Below are 14,139 nucleotides of genomic sequence, written 5' to 3' on the forward strand. Positions count from 1 at the left end.
AGCTATTGGTATGGGCAGATATTATTCTGAATAATCAGCTATCGGTATCGGCACATATTATTCTGAATAATCAGCTATCGGTATCGGCACATATTATTCTGAATAATCAGCTATCGGTATCGGCACATATTATTCTGAATAATCAGCTATCAGTATTGGCAGATATTCTGAATAATCGTATCGGCACATATCATTCTGAATAATCAGCTATTGGTATGGGCAGATATTATTCTGAATAATCAGCTATTGGTATGGGCAGATATTATTCTGAATAATCAGCTATTGGTATGGGCAGATATTATTCTGAATAATCAGCTATTGGTATGGGCAGATATTATTCTGAATAATCAGCTATCGGTATCGGCACATATTATTCTGAATAATCAGCTATCGGTATCGGCACATATTATTCTGAATAATCAGCTATCGGTATCGGCACATATTATTCTGAATAATCAGCTATCAGTATTGGCAGATATTCTGAATAATCGTATCGGCACATATCATTCTGAATAATCAGCTATTGGTATGGGCAGATATTATTCTGAATAATCAGCTATTGGTATGGGCAGATATTATTCTGAATAATCAGCTATTGGTATGGGCAGATATTATTCTGAATAATCACTATTGGTATCGGCAGATATCATTCTAAATATAATCAGCTATCGGTATCGGCAAACATCATTCTCCATAACTGGCTACTGGTATTGGCTGAGAAATGTAATATCGGTGCAACCTTAATCATTCTCCTTTTCTGTTGAGTCTTTACTGGTCTTTCAGACACACGCGCACACACTGTCGTACTTGCTAACACAGAAATTATTCAACATGATGTGCTGGTTAAAAGTACAGGTAGTAGGTCCAGTAGAGCAGATTAATGAGGATGAACGACAGCGGGAAGGTTAACCGTGAGTAGTTGTCTATATAATGTGGGTTTTCCACATGACAGCAGTTAATGGATCTCAGGATCTTCCTCAGGGCGGAGATGTTTTTGGCACAGCGGCTAAAGAGCTCCGCTGGGGCCTCGGCAGTCTTGGGTTCGCTGGTGGTTGGGCTGGAGGGCGCGAGGCCAGGCTCTCCGTCGGCGGTGTGCGTGGGTGCCGGAGCCGGAGAGTCTTTGCGCCGCTTTAGCCGTGAAGAATTGCTGGCGATAGTGTTGATGATGCCGTTCATCTCCTCCTCGCACTCGTGCATGTGATGACCGTACTGACAGAAAGAAACACAGAGACGAAAGAAAATGAGAAATGAAATTCAACATGAAAATCAGTAAGACCAAAGGTATGATGACATGATGTCAACAATAAATGATTACAATGATGATGACGATAATGACTATAATTTACATTTGAAAAATTTGTGAGTGGTTCTTACCCATGCAAGAATCACATTAAAAGAATAGTTTACCAACAATTTAAATTTGCTGTTAATTTACTCACCCCTCAGGCCATCCAAGATGTAGGTGACTTTTTTCTTAAGTAGAACAGTAAAGAAGATGTTTAGCTGAAACCGTGGTCCTTGGTGAGTCTAAAAATGCAAGTTAGTGGCTGCCCATCTTTCAGAATAGAATTAATGCTAAATTAATCCCTGTGGCTCCTAGCAATATATTGAGTTTTTATAAAGAGAAACGATTTGTCTGTGTAAGAAACTGAACATTATTTACAACATTATTATCTGTAATCCAGAAACGAAGGCAATCACGTGTCCGGAGTGATGTCAGGTTCATGAACGAATCATTTCACTTTTTAGTGAACTAGCTGAACCAATGAGCCACTGATATGAGCATGTGTGAACCGAACACTTGAATGAAGGGGTTCAAATAAAAGTTTTTATGGTTTCTCATTGTTTACGTAAAAATGTGAGCTGATGAAGACAAGTTTATTCCCTTTATATGCTTTAGACATGTAGAACAACCGAATTTCACATCACAATTGGGTGCTTTAAAAATATAACAGCGTATATATGATGTCATTGCATGATTATGTAAATAAACTAGTGAATTAATTGAAATGAACGATCCGAAAGAATCAGTTCGTGGAAAAGAATACGATTTCAGCATTTACCTGAGGCTCTGGATTACAGGTAATAATGATGTAAATAATGATCAGTTTCTTGCACAGACTGATCGTTTTGCTTCATAAGACCTCAATATATTGTCAGGAGTAGGGATGTTCATTTTAACCGGTTAACCGTTAATCGACCATAAGACTTTTGACCGATTATTACAACCAGTTAAACGGTTTAAAAAGTCATTTATTTTATTTATTTATTTTTTTTAAATATAAAAATATTTAAAAGGTTTGCTGCATGGTTAAAATACACTACGAGAATAAAAAATGTGTTTTTAGAAGAGAAATAAAAAAAAGTTGCGTACAAGTTGCATTTTATTAGGCTATTTCGTTCAGAAACAGGCCTAATGCCAACGCTAAATATTTACAAACATTATAATAAACACTGTAAACATAGCTAGGCTATTTTAGTTCCCCTCACTCCACAACAAATCCTTTCAATTTAACAGTATTTAGAAAAGAACAAGAATTAAAAATATATAAGAAGTTATAGCCATATAAACGACAAGCCAAAACGAATTAATTTAGGCTAAAACAAAACTGAATCCAACGTTGGGTCTCTCATTCAACAAAATCAAATGTTTCCATATTCGCCATGTATTTGAATGCCAAAATATTTTGAATATATTGAATTTTTTCCTTCAAACTGTGGAAGCAACTACTCCTTTTAGTCAAAGATAATCGGAATTGTAAAAGGTTTGCTTTTATTTGTGTACATTCACAACACAAACAAATCTTTGTGCTTTTGTAAAATAGGCCTAAAGAAAAATAGGATGCTGCTGTGCTATCTGCCGTTTCCTTTCACGCAGCACAAAAATGAACCGTAAACTCTGGAAACTAGGCTACTTGTTGCACAGTTTTTTTGTTAATTTTCTTAATTTATTATTTAAGTAAAGATATATTTCTCGTATAGGCCTATTTATTCATTTTATATATATGTGTAGCCTATATATTCTGCACTCGCAGAAGCGCTGCAGGTGCGTAATGTGATATATGACCATGTCAATCCTCATGTTCTTTTGTTTGCTGCTATTTGTGCATGTAAAATGAATCCCCGGTAAACAAATGTTATATTATTTATAACGGGTCACAGACACTTATCCTTTCTAATTTAATTAAATTCTAATTTAAAATAATCTTGTCGGTTAACGGTTAATAATCTGTAAACGAGCGTCGGCTGTCGGTTAGGATTCATTTTGCATTTCTTGATATGCTTTTTTATTCTCAAAGATGAGCAGCCAAAGACTTGCATTTTCTGAATCACCAAGGCTAATGATTTCAGCTAGTTCTCAAGAAAACAAGTCACCTGCATCTTGGGTGAACTGTTCTTTTAAGACGCAAAGTACAGTATGAGCAGTAATGATGCTTACCTTAGAAAACAGCACAGATGACGATGAACACACTTTGATGTTGATGATGATGATGATGATGTTCCTCTCTTACCATAAGTGCGTTGTTGTAGTCGGGGTGGTTTAGCGTGCAGAAGTGGGCCACGGCATACTCTATCAGCGCTCCAAAGATGAAGCTGAAGCAGATGCCCAGGTACACGTCAATGGCCTTGATGAAGCAGTTGGCGTTGGGCAGAGATGTCCGCGCGCCCATCATAAGTGTGGTCATAGTCAGGACGGTCGTCACGCCTGTAACACGCACCAATAACACACACAGAGTCAGCTGAGACACCTCATATGACCTAATGTAAGAGCCTGCAATAATGTGGTTTCACCAGTGTGGCGTTGTGTTTGGTACACCAGTAAAGTCCAGTCACATCGCATTTATTTATATAGTACTTTATGCAGAAAAATCAAAGTCTATTGATTAATCAGTGAAATAATCGACGATTAATCGATTATGAAAATAATCGTTTGTTGCAGCCCTAGTTCTGAACTGTCGAGTGTTTATGAGTCATAACACAATCAGCTTTTGCTGTTATTATGTTGTATGTGTGGTTGTTAGGATATTCTGTGTAGTTATTACATAGTAGCACATTGAATGTGATGAACATGACATTTTGAAAACCTGAAATTGTATTTTCTTTAATAACCAATAATCTTTGTTTTATTGTATCCAATCAATCGCCATATAACATATCTTAGTATAAGGACCTAAATTATGTATCTTCCTTCAGTGTAACATTCTAGTGTAATAGTTTGAGCATGCTCAACATATTTTATTTTTCTAACATATAAATTGCACAGCCAATGAAACGCATTACCATACCTATGCAGATGCGAGCAGGGACGGATGACTGGCTGATCCAGAAAGAGACCCAGGACAGCACCACCAGCAGGCTGGACGGCACGTATGTCTCTAGAATAAAGTACAAGATGCTCCTCTTCAGCTCGAAATGAAAGATCAGCCTGGGATAATTTCCTGGGAAGAGATTCAAAGTAGTTATGTAAAACATTAATGCTGTAAGTAAAAAATCTTCAAGACCATCAATAAATCAGAGATTAAGATGTTATTGGAATGGTTTCTATGGCCGAGTACACACTATAAAGTTTCAGGAGTGACAACCATATCATTATTTTTACAGTTTTGTGTGTGTTTTGAACAGAACTCACTCTCGTAACTGGGATGATTAACACCAAAGCAACGTTTTGCGATCTCCGCATTTGGTATCTGCTATTTAAACCAAAGTAATAATACAGCAACCAAAGACTCATTATGTTCAGCGAATTTAACTAAGCCACTGTCGACAGAGGAGTCATATTTGTTTAGGTTTGAAAGGCTACTTAGCAGAGTGTGCTCTTGAATGGTTGCCATGTCCACGCTTATTAAGCATCTTTGGGCTTATTGTTTGGGCTTGGCTCAATAAGCGATCCAGCTTACAGAGTTAATAAATTAGGCAGATGCAGGTCGTGATATTTTGGTATGTGAGTTATTTCCAAGATAAAGCATTTGGATTTGAGTTTAGAATTTGTGTAAATGTTGTCACTACCTGCATTTTTCAGGAGTCAAGTTGATTGTAGTATGCATTTGTCACTGCTTTAAATTTCTGAACTGTGTGTACAGCTGAATTTACACCCAGATTTAGCTGCAGTGTGAACATAGCCTATGCCACTCTTAAAATTACAGGAATGATGGTCAATTTGAAATATGAGAGCAAATTATTGTTCTGGAGTCACTGCTAAACTCACAAAGCAATAATCTGCCATCAAACAAGAAACCTGGCCAATTCAGTGTCATTTCTGATGAAACTGGTGTTATTATCTGGCGTTGTTTAATAAGCTGCTCCACAGACATTAGATGTGTAACTGCGGTGTGTTTGTGGTGTTGTGTACCCGTCTCATATACAGCCTCAGATTCTGAGGTGTAATGATCCTCTATGGTGTACTGAGCCAGTCTCAGCGTGTCCAAACCGCTCACAGAGTCGTTCCCACGCGCCCAGTAAAACATCACGTCATTGATGTTATAACCCCCTGTGAACAGACAAACAGCACATGTAAAAATCACACTTCCAAACGTGGGAAATAAATCAGATATGTCTTGTCGTATACATCAACACTGCAAGATCAATTTACCCTTGAATCATACGATACAAAGACCATTTATGAATTGCACGATATACTGTAAGTATTACACTGAAATGGGCAAAAATATACACTATCGGCCAAAAGCTTGGAGTTGGGTAAGATTTTTGAATGTTTTTGAAAGAGGCTCTTCTGCTTGCCAGGGCTGCATTGATTTGATACTGTAAAATAGTGAAATATTATTATAATTTAAAACAGCTGTTTTCTATGTGAATATCTGTTAAACTGTAATGTATTTCTGTGATCTGCAGCTGTATTTTCAGCATCATTACTCCAGTCTTCAGTGTCACATGATCTTCAGAAATCATAATAATATACTGATTTACTGCTCAACAAACATTTCTGATTATTATCAATGTTGAACACAGTTGTGCTGCACAATATTTTTGTGGAAACTGTGACATTATATTTTTCAGGATTCACAGATGAATAGAATGTAAAAAAAAAAAAAAACAGCATTTATTTTAAATAGAAATAAAAGTATTTATTTCTAAAAAGAAAATAAAACATTTTAAACCCAAACTTTTGAACACTAGTGTATTTGTTTTAACATGAATCAATTTTCACACTTACTTTGATCAATGAAAACAAAAATTCAAATGTTAATGCTTAAGCAAAGATGCAATGTTTTTGTAGTTTCATATAAACACCAAATTTTAACAATAGATTAAATTATATTAATACATTTTCTTATGACGTTATTATGAACAAGAGAAGAGAATTTGATGCATGCAGGTCAGTTCTGGAGTGATCTGATAAGCGACGCATTGTGAAGAAATTGTGAATGCAGTCTAATTAATTCATGTTTATTTATATATTCAGATATTAAGCATTAGATTTCATATTTTGATGTGTAGTGACTCTAAATGTCCACATGTATGGGTGTGTAATATCAGTATGTGTGCTCTTGGCGGCGCTGCGTGACAGTAATCAGATACTGAGCGTCTGTGAGATGTGTTTTCTGGATCCGTGTGACGTTCATTAATGTGTGTTCACTCAGACTCCCTGAGGACAGGAACAGCACGTGACGGAGGGAGATAGGAGTGTCTCTAATCACACACACAACTGTGAGCCACTGTCATCTCACATTATATATCTGTACAGTAAACCGTGATTTAGACTTTGCAATTAAGACATGCAATATGCTGCACCGCAGGGAGCGGGTTCTGTCTTGATCTGGTTCACTGCATGGCACGAGAATATAACGTCTAGATGAAAGGCCATGATTCAAAGACTTTAGAAAGCCTCATTTGAAACAAAGCTCAATCCACCAATTCTGCATATGAAACCATCAGGCACAAAGACGGAGAATCTATCATTGTGCCGGTCTCACAATTTCTGTCAAACGTCATATAAATATCTGAGCTCAATTTCAGAAGCGTTTGACCTGTACATCGACAAGAAGATGAACACTGTACATTTCCCCCAATTTTTTTTTTTTTTGGAGGAAGTCAGATTGCATGTAATGTCTGCCAAATGCATGGATGGTTTAATGTTCAAAATATGCCATGTGTTCAGACAAGTGATGTACAACTTCAGGAAGAAATCTGTGACAGTCTGCTGGATATTGTATCACGTGACGGTATTTACTTCATGCTGCCATTTTTGGATGTTTTCTTAAAAATGTAAAGTGTTACCAAAAAAAACTCTTAATGGTCCTGGAAACAGGCTGTGGTTTGTAGATGTAAAATGCATTAAGAAATCGTATTTTGTCTTCAGATTTCTGGAGTGCGATACGACCCAGACATTTCTTGAAATTCACCCATGGGTGGCTCCAAGCAGCTCTCCGTCGTTTCATTAGAGAAAGACTGTGCGGTCTGTGGGTGATCAGCTGTGAGACTTCAGAAGCTCCTCTAACCCTCCTACTCTTTATGCTCTGCTCTTATATAAGCACCAGCAGAAGATGTGGAAGAGATCTACATCTAAAACTCACAGGCGGCTAGAGATGAACGAGAATATCAGAGAACGGCAGACGGGCAGAGAGATGAAGAGAAAGATAAAGTCAGCAAGAAGAGAAAGCAGCTTTAGGGGCCAAACGAAAGCAAATCAGGTTCCATGGGAAACTAAATTGACCCAAATCTAGTAGCTGTCACACACTTCAATACAGGAGCATCTTGGACTGATTTCTGTCTTCTGTAATATGCATTTATATAAATGATCTTATGCAACCACACATCAGAGATCTGCATTGCATGCAAGTGCATGGAAAGTAAACAGATGTGGCGCGTTTGGATGCAACCATAACATGTTGTTATAAAATATAAAACAGTATGAATATGAAACATTGTGCAGTTATACGAGTCCAGATGTCACAAACAAGAGCATAAAAATGTCAACTTGTTTGCAGAGCAACATTTTGGGAAAGCAAAAGCTGGAAATGCGTGTGTGTTCTTACAGCTCTCCAGTTGTAAGGTGCATGTCTGTTTGTCCATGGGATATTTGGTCAGATCCATGTTACAGGCCACAGTCGTGGTGATCCTACAGAGAAAAACATAAACACTGACATGTTCTCAACATTTCTGATGTTTAATGAAAGGTAAAGAGGCACAGACTGCAAAACATCCCATCTGTAATCAGTATTTTAGTCTTGTTTCCAGTAGAAATATCTCAACAGCATTAAACCAAGCAATTAAAAAATCCATGTTTTCTGTGCTTGTTTGTAGAGCTGCACAATTTAATCAAAATGTTTTGATTCTATATCATATGGCTAAATTAATAATACTAATACTAATAATAAACAAATAACAATAATTATTATTTTATTATGTAAAAATAAACAAAGTTATAATAATAAATCATTTTATAGCATTTATTTTATTTATTATTAATTATTTCTAAATAAAAACAACTAAATTAACATCCTCTAAATATTTAAAGCTGCAGTCCGTAAGTTTTGCCTCTTTGTCACCATCTCTGTTGAAAACCTGGTATTGCAGCCAGGTGCGGAAATATCTTTATTATGTGGGTTGTGCTCCGGCATGAATCTAATGTTTTGAGGTGAATGTGTGGCTGTCAGTCACCGCACTGGTGTGAATCAAACACAGATTCTAACCTACATCTTGGAATATATGACCCAAATCAGAATTTTCACTGTATATTGTCATCTGAACAAGTAAGTGAAGTGAAGTGACATACTGCCAAGTGTGGTGACCCATACTCGGAATTCGTGCTGTGCATTTAACCCATCCAACGTGCACACACACACACACAGCAGTGAACACACACACACACACACACACAGCAGTGAACACACACACACACACACCGTGCACACACACACACCGTGAACACACACACACCGTGAACACACACCCGGAGCAGTGGGCATTTATGCTGCGGCACCCGGGGAGCAATTGGGGGTCCGGTGTCTTGCTCAAGGGCACCTCAGTCGTGGTATTGAGGGTGGAGAGAGCGCTGGACATTCACTCCCCCCACCTACAATTCCTGCCGGCCCGAGACTCGAACCCACAACCTTTGGATTACGAGTCCGACTCTCTAACCATTAGGCCACGACTTCCAAGTAACAAATCAGCCCCGTTTGTTCTGCCCAACTGAGGAAAAAAGAATTACAATAAATCGCGCTACCAATGGTGATTAAATCTAACGATTGGTTAGCTCATATCACATCTAACTGTGCAAATTATTATTATTGTTATACGTTATTCTCAAATTATTAAATGTTAATAACATCAGCATTGCGTAACTATGAGTATAGTGTGTTTTAGCGTGTAGATTTCAATTTCTGTACAGTTTAATCTAATTGTCATACCATTCGAATTTCAAAAAGCTAATTATGCTCCCTTCGAACTGGTTCTCTTTAAAATACAAATCTTGTGTAATCCCAGGCTGTCTGTAATCAGAAGAACATTTAAAACTGGAATATAATTTAATTTCATTCACATGTGTTTCCTAAACGCATAATCCTTTCTGGATTACAATCCACAATCATCATAATGATACATTTAATTATTCCAGCTGCTGTGAGAACAGGCTATAAATGATCCTCCACCTGCAGCATCATCACGTGCGATAGCCTTGTAGACAGGACAACTTCTTCATGTTTACAGACGTGACGCAATGACGCAGTGCCATGCTCGAATCTCCCCTGGAAACCTACCCGTACCACTCAAATTAAATAACTGTTGTGAATCTAAAGTAAGATCAAATACTGATTTCAGATCATTTTTAACCAAAAAAAGCTACGGACTGCAGTTTTAAATAAGATGCAAAACTGAATTCAGATTTATTTATTCTGATTTTCTATTAATTATTTTAAACAAGAATGTTTTATTATTATTACGTTATTCATTATTTCTAAATCAAAACAACTAAACATCCATTTAAATAAGATGCAGAACTGAATTCAGACATATTTGTCTTAAAAGTATTCATTTTTAACAAGGTTTGAATTTAATATTATAATTGTTATTACTACTACTACTACTATTACTACTACTAATAATAATAATAATAACTATTTATATTAGTATATACTTAATTATTTATTTGTATTACGACTTATTCTTGTCTATTAATTATTAATAATATAAAAACACATAAATTAATACATTATTAAATAAAATTATTTTAGTTATTTGTTATTATTATTATTATTAAAATATAAAAATGTAAATATATTGAAAATAACAATAATAATATTTTAAATGATAATGATGATTATTTTTGTTACTAAATAAAAACTTAAAAGTAACTAACTGCATTCAGACTAACTTTCAGTACAGCTCAAGCAGATTAACAGCTCTCTATATATATATCTCTGTGCTACAGACCAGATAAAGCCTCACCGGAGCGCATAGAGAACGGTTCCGTTGGGAAAGATCCGGATCAGCCGGTTCTCCACTGTGATGTCGTGGAGGAAGGACTTCTTGGAGTCCACTATAAAGGTGTCTGGGACCCACAGCAGCTCCACCAGGCGCCCGTCCAGACTTAAGCTCTTATTGCCTTCAAACACCAGCCGCTCATCCGTCCAGCGCTGCCGGAGGAAGATAGTGGCCGTGTAGTCCTGCCCATTCAAGAAAGGAATGAGGTACTTCTAATACAACAGCAGACCATCCGAAACGATTTAGCAAACAATGCAAAAATACATTTTCACATTTTATGATCAAAAAACATTAACTGTGTGAGATGAGCCAAAGTTTAATACTTGAGGTTAAGAATATGAACAAAGCCTTAACCTCAAGTATGAGCAATACAATATTAAATAAATGAATAACACTTACTAACAAGCACATAAGTTATTATTCATGTAAACTATAAAATACTATAAAACTAAGATATTTTAATTTCAATCCCAGGTGTTTCTCACCATGTTGATCTCTGATATCGTATCAATGCTGGCGATGTCTAAACTCATGCCCACCGTGACGGGACCATCTGCAGAACAGAGACGGAGAGAAGGCATGTAAACACTCACAGCTCTGCAATCATCATAATTCAGAGAATCGCTGCTAAAGACACACACCTTGCGAGTGAACCTGCTCATTAAAGCTGACAAAGCATGTGTTTTATTTCTCCTAAAAATCTTTACATCAGTGAGTCAGAATCACAGAGATGATTGGGGTCAAATTAGCGAAAAATAGCAATGACTTCAGTGGAACGCAATATCTAATCCAACAAGTTCTCCTCATGGTTTTCCTGACATACGGCTCTTTCTAAGGCTATTTTTACACCTGGTTTTACGGTTTGAGCTGCTGTCCACATGCCTCTTTTCACATTACTGTGTCATCAACACGACTCTCTCAGCTGTTTACCGCTGAAACCATGACTCAGGAGGAGACGGCGTGTTATTGAAGTATTTGTCCCTTTGGATTCGCCAGCAGAACTTCACATGCTCGTGTTTGTCTGCCGAGAGATGTGAGTGGAAAGGCAATTTACTCTGAGAAGAGCAGCTGGGAGAAATGCATTATGCTGTAGACTGTGCGATGGGGAGCATGCAAAGATGCAAACAATTGGACCTCAACAGCGGATTGATTTCATACCAACTACTGGAGTTAACTGCAGTTTTGTCTCATTAAACAGCTCTTACATTCATGCATTTGGCAGACGCCTTGACTTGCATTGCATTCAAAGTTTAAAGTCAATTAGTTCATGCATTATTTAGAAATGACAGTATCTCAGCAGAAGGAATTATTAACAGTAAATCTGCATCATGCAAACATGAAATATCAGACATACAGTAGTAGTTCTGCACAGGTTTCTGCTTTCCCTTTGATTTTCTTTGTAAACGTGCTTGACGAACGTGTTTGACCATTGTTCTTGAACATTGCACATAAAACAGCGCACAACCTGCATCTTATACCCTTGTGTTTTTCCCATTCCACTGCCGTGTCTCGTGTTTTTCAATGCAAAAACGAATTCTGTGTCAATATTAGGAGCAGAGATATTTCTGATGTTATGCTCCTTCACAGTAAGCGAGATCACAGATCATCAGCTTCTCTCTTAACTGCATGTCTCATTGAGGAAATACATATTCTGGAAGTGAACTATAATAAATATTATTAAATATTAAATATTTAATTTAACATTTTGATGAAACTGTTCTATGTTCTTCATCAGTGCAGTATTTTAAATGTTAAATGTAATTGTGCTGTATTTCTTAAAAAAACTAAATGTAAAATTTAAATTTGACGTTTGTACAGACTTTGTATTTTGTCTTCCAAATAAAAATGTTAATCTAACATCTTGAGCATGCTTTGGCATTTTATTGAAGGTTTTTGATTGGAATAATTGGTAAAATAACAGGGTTTCTCTGTATAACATTTAGTGCTTTCATTGTAATAATCTAGGAAAAATATGTAAAATAAGGGTTTTACACTGTAAAAAAAAATCCCGTAAAAAACTGTAAAAAAACCCTAAAATTAAAGTAAAATATTGTAATTGAAACAAGGAAAAATCTGTAAAATAACAGGTTTTCTTTCTATATAACCTTTAATAAAAATTTCTGTAAGATTATTGTCTTTGCACATTTATTTCAATAAAGATATTTTACTGTAATTTTACCGTTTTTGTTGGGTAGCCATAGCTGCTAGTCATTTGACCTTTTTTTTTTTTTTTTTACAGTGTACAATGTTTGCTAATATTTTTTATTCAAAATTGTGGTAAAAAAATAAAATAAAATTGTGGCAAAACGTTACATTTGAATGAATCAATAAAATCTGAAAAATCACCCAGCCCTAGTCTAGCTAACTCAAAAGGGTAACTTATGGTAGTTTGATTAATTTAGGTTAAAAACAGCTTAAGTTATGAGTTGACAAGCTACAGTTTTAAAGTATAGCTTCCTTGACACCGAGTGAAGTACAGTGGAGTGGAGTACAGAGTGAAGCTACAGAAAACAGTCCTCAACTCATCAATAATTGACAGCAGGAGCAACAGGACGAGACACACAGACAGACAGAAATGGGTTTACTGCGTTTCTCTGACCTGTGTGTGCTGCTGATTTACTAAAGCTATTAGTCTTGACCTCTGTAGGCTCTCAAGTTTATCTTGTGTGAGACAGTTATTATCATTAACTACAACAATAAAAAAAAACATTAAAATAATGTTCATCACTTAAAATAAATCATTAACAAAAAAACGTAAACTTATTTTATTTCAACTAGTTGCCAAGGCAACATGTCATTTTCTTTAGTTTAAGTTGAAGTACTAAAATATGGAAGGCTGTTTCTGCCACGAGTTAAAAAGGTAATTGCAACATTTTATCTTACAATTCAGAATCTTTTTTGTAGAAATGTGATTTATATGGCAAAATAAATCTTTAAAAAAAATGTGATGTATAAACAAACACGCAATTGCGAGAACAAAAGTCAGAATTGTAAGTATTTTAGTTTTTATTCCCTGGGTGAAACAAAACAAAACAAAATAGATGTAAACTCAATTGTGAGGAAGTCAGAATTCTGAGTTTATATCTCGCAATTCTGAAAACAAAAAAACTTGTGAGTTAAAAAGTCGTGGTTACCTTTTTTATGCTATGGCGGAAACAACCTTCCATACTAAGATAACTAAAATTAATTAAACTATAACTAAAAACTAAAACTAACAAATTATAGACATTAAAAAAAAGGCAACAAAGCACAACAAAGTTATTAAAACTTTAACCAAAATTTAAATGAAAACAGAATATCAAAATATTAACAAAAAACTATAATAGTTTCTGTATGTGTATATTTTATTATAGTATGTGTATAATTGTATGCATGTGTGTTTGGGAGCAACGCAAGCTTGATTGCATGTTATTGTCTCAGAGAGTGCTACAGTGCTAATTCAATTAAAAAGTCAGTTTTCTCTGTCAGGTCGACTGCGGTCACGGTGGAGAAACAAGAGAATCTTGCTGAGAAGGTTAGTTGAACTCTTGACATGTTGTTTATGTACAACGGACGTCTTTATTGACTTCTAAGCATCTTTCTCTCACTTTCTGATTGATGATACTGTGGCTCAATCACATTTAGATTCTCATTACAATGTGTAGCATAACCAGGCATCAATTCATCTGTTTTAAATGAAAATGTGGGAGTGAATCACCG

General features: G+C 35.9%; 1 protein-coding gene across 1 annotated transcript in view; it reads right to left on the reverse strand.

The window, feature by feature from the left end:
• Positions 1-843: 843 nt before the first annotated feature.
• LOC306882774 (gamma-aminobutyric acid receptor subunit pi-like) overlaps positions 844-14,139 on the reverse strand; it is a gene marked incomplete at both ends in the record, with an annotated part of 32,088 nt that continues 18,792 nt past the window's right edge. The window contains 7 exons of the mRNA XM_079437653.1: positions 844-1,209; positions 3,513-3,706; positions 4,287-4,439; positions 5,351-5,488; positions 7,995-8,077; positions 10,405-10,622; positions 10,926-10,993. Coding sequence (XP_079293779.1) covers positions 844-1,209; positions 3,513-3,706; positions 4,287-4,439; positions 5,351-5,488; positions 7,995-8,077; positions 10,405-10,622; positions 10,926-10,993 — 1,220 coding nt within the window. The remainder of the gene's footprint in view (positions 1,210-3,512; positions 3,707-4,286; positions 4,440-5,350; positions 5,489-7,994; positions 8,078-10,404; positions 10,623-10,925; positions 10,994-14,139) is intronic.

This window comes from Barbus barbus (assembly GCF_936440315.1).
Source record: "Barbus barbus genome assembly, chromosome: 16".
In the NCBI taxonomy this organism is placed as follows: Eukaryota; Metazoa; Chordata; class Actinopteri; order Cypriniformes; family Cyprinidae; genus Barbus; species Barbus barbus.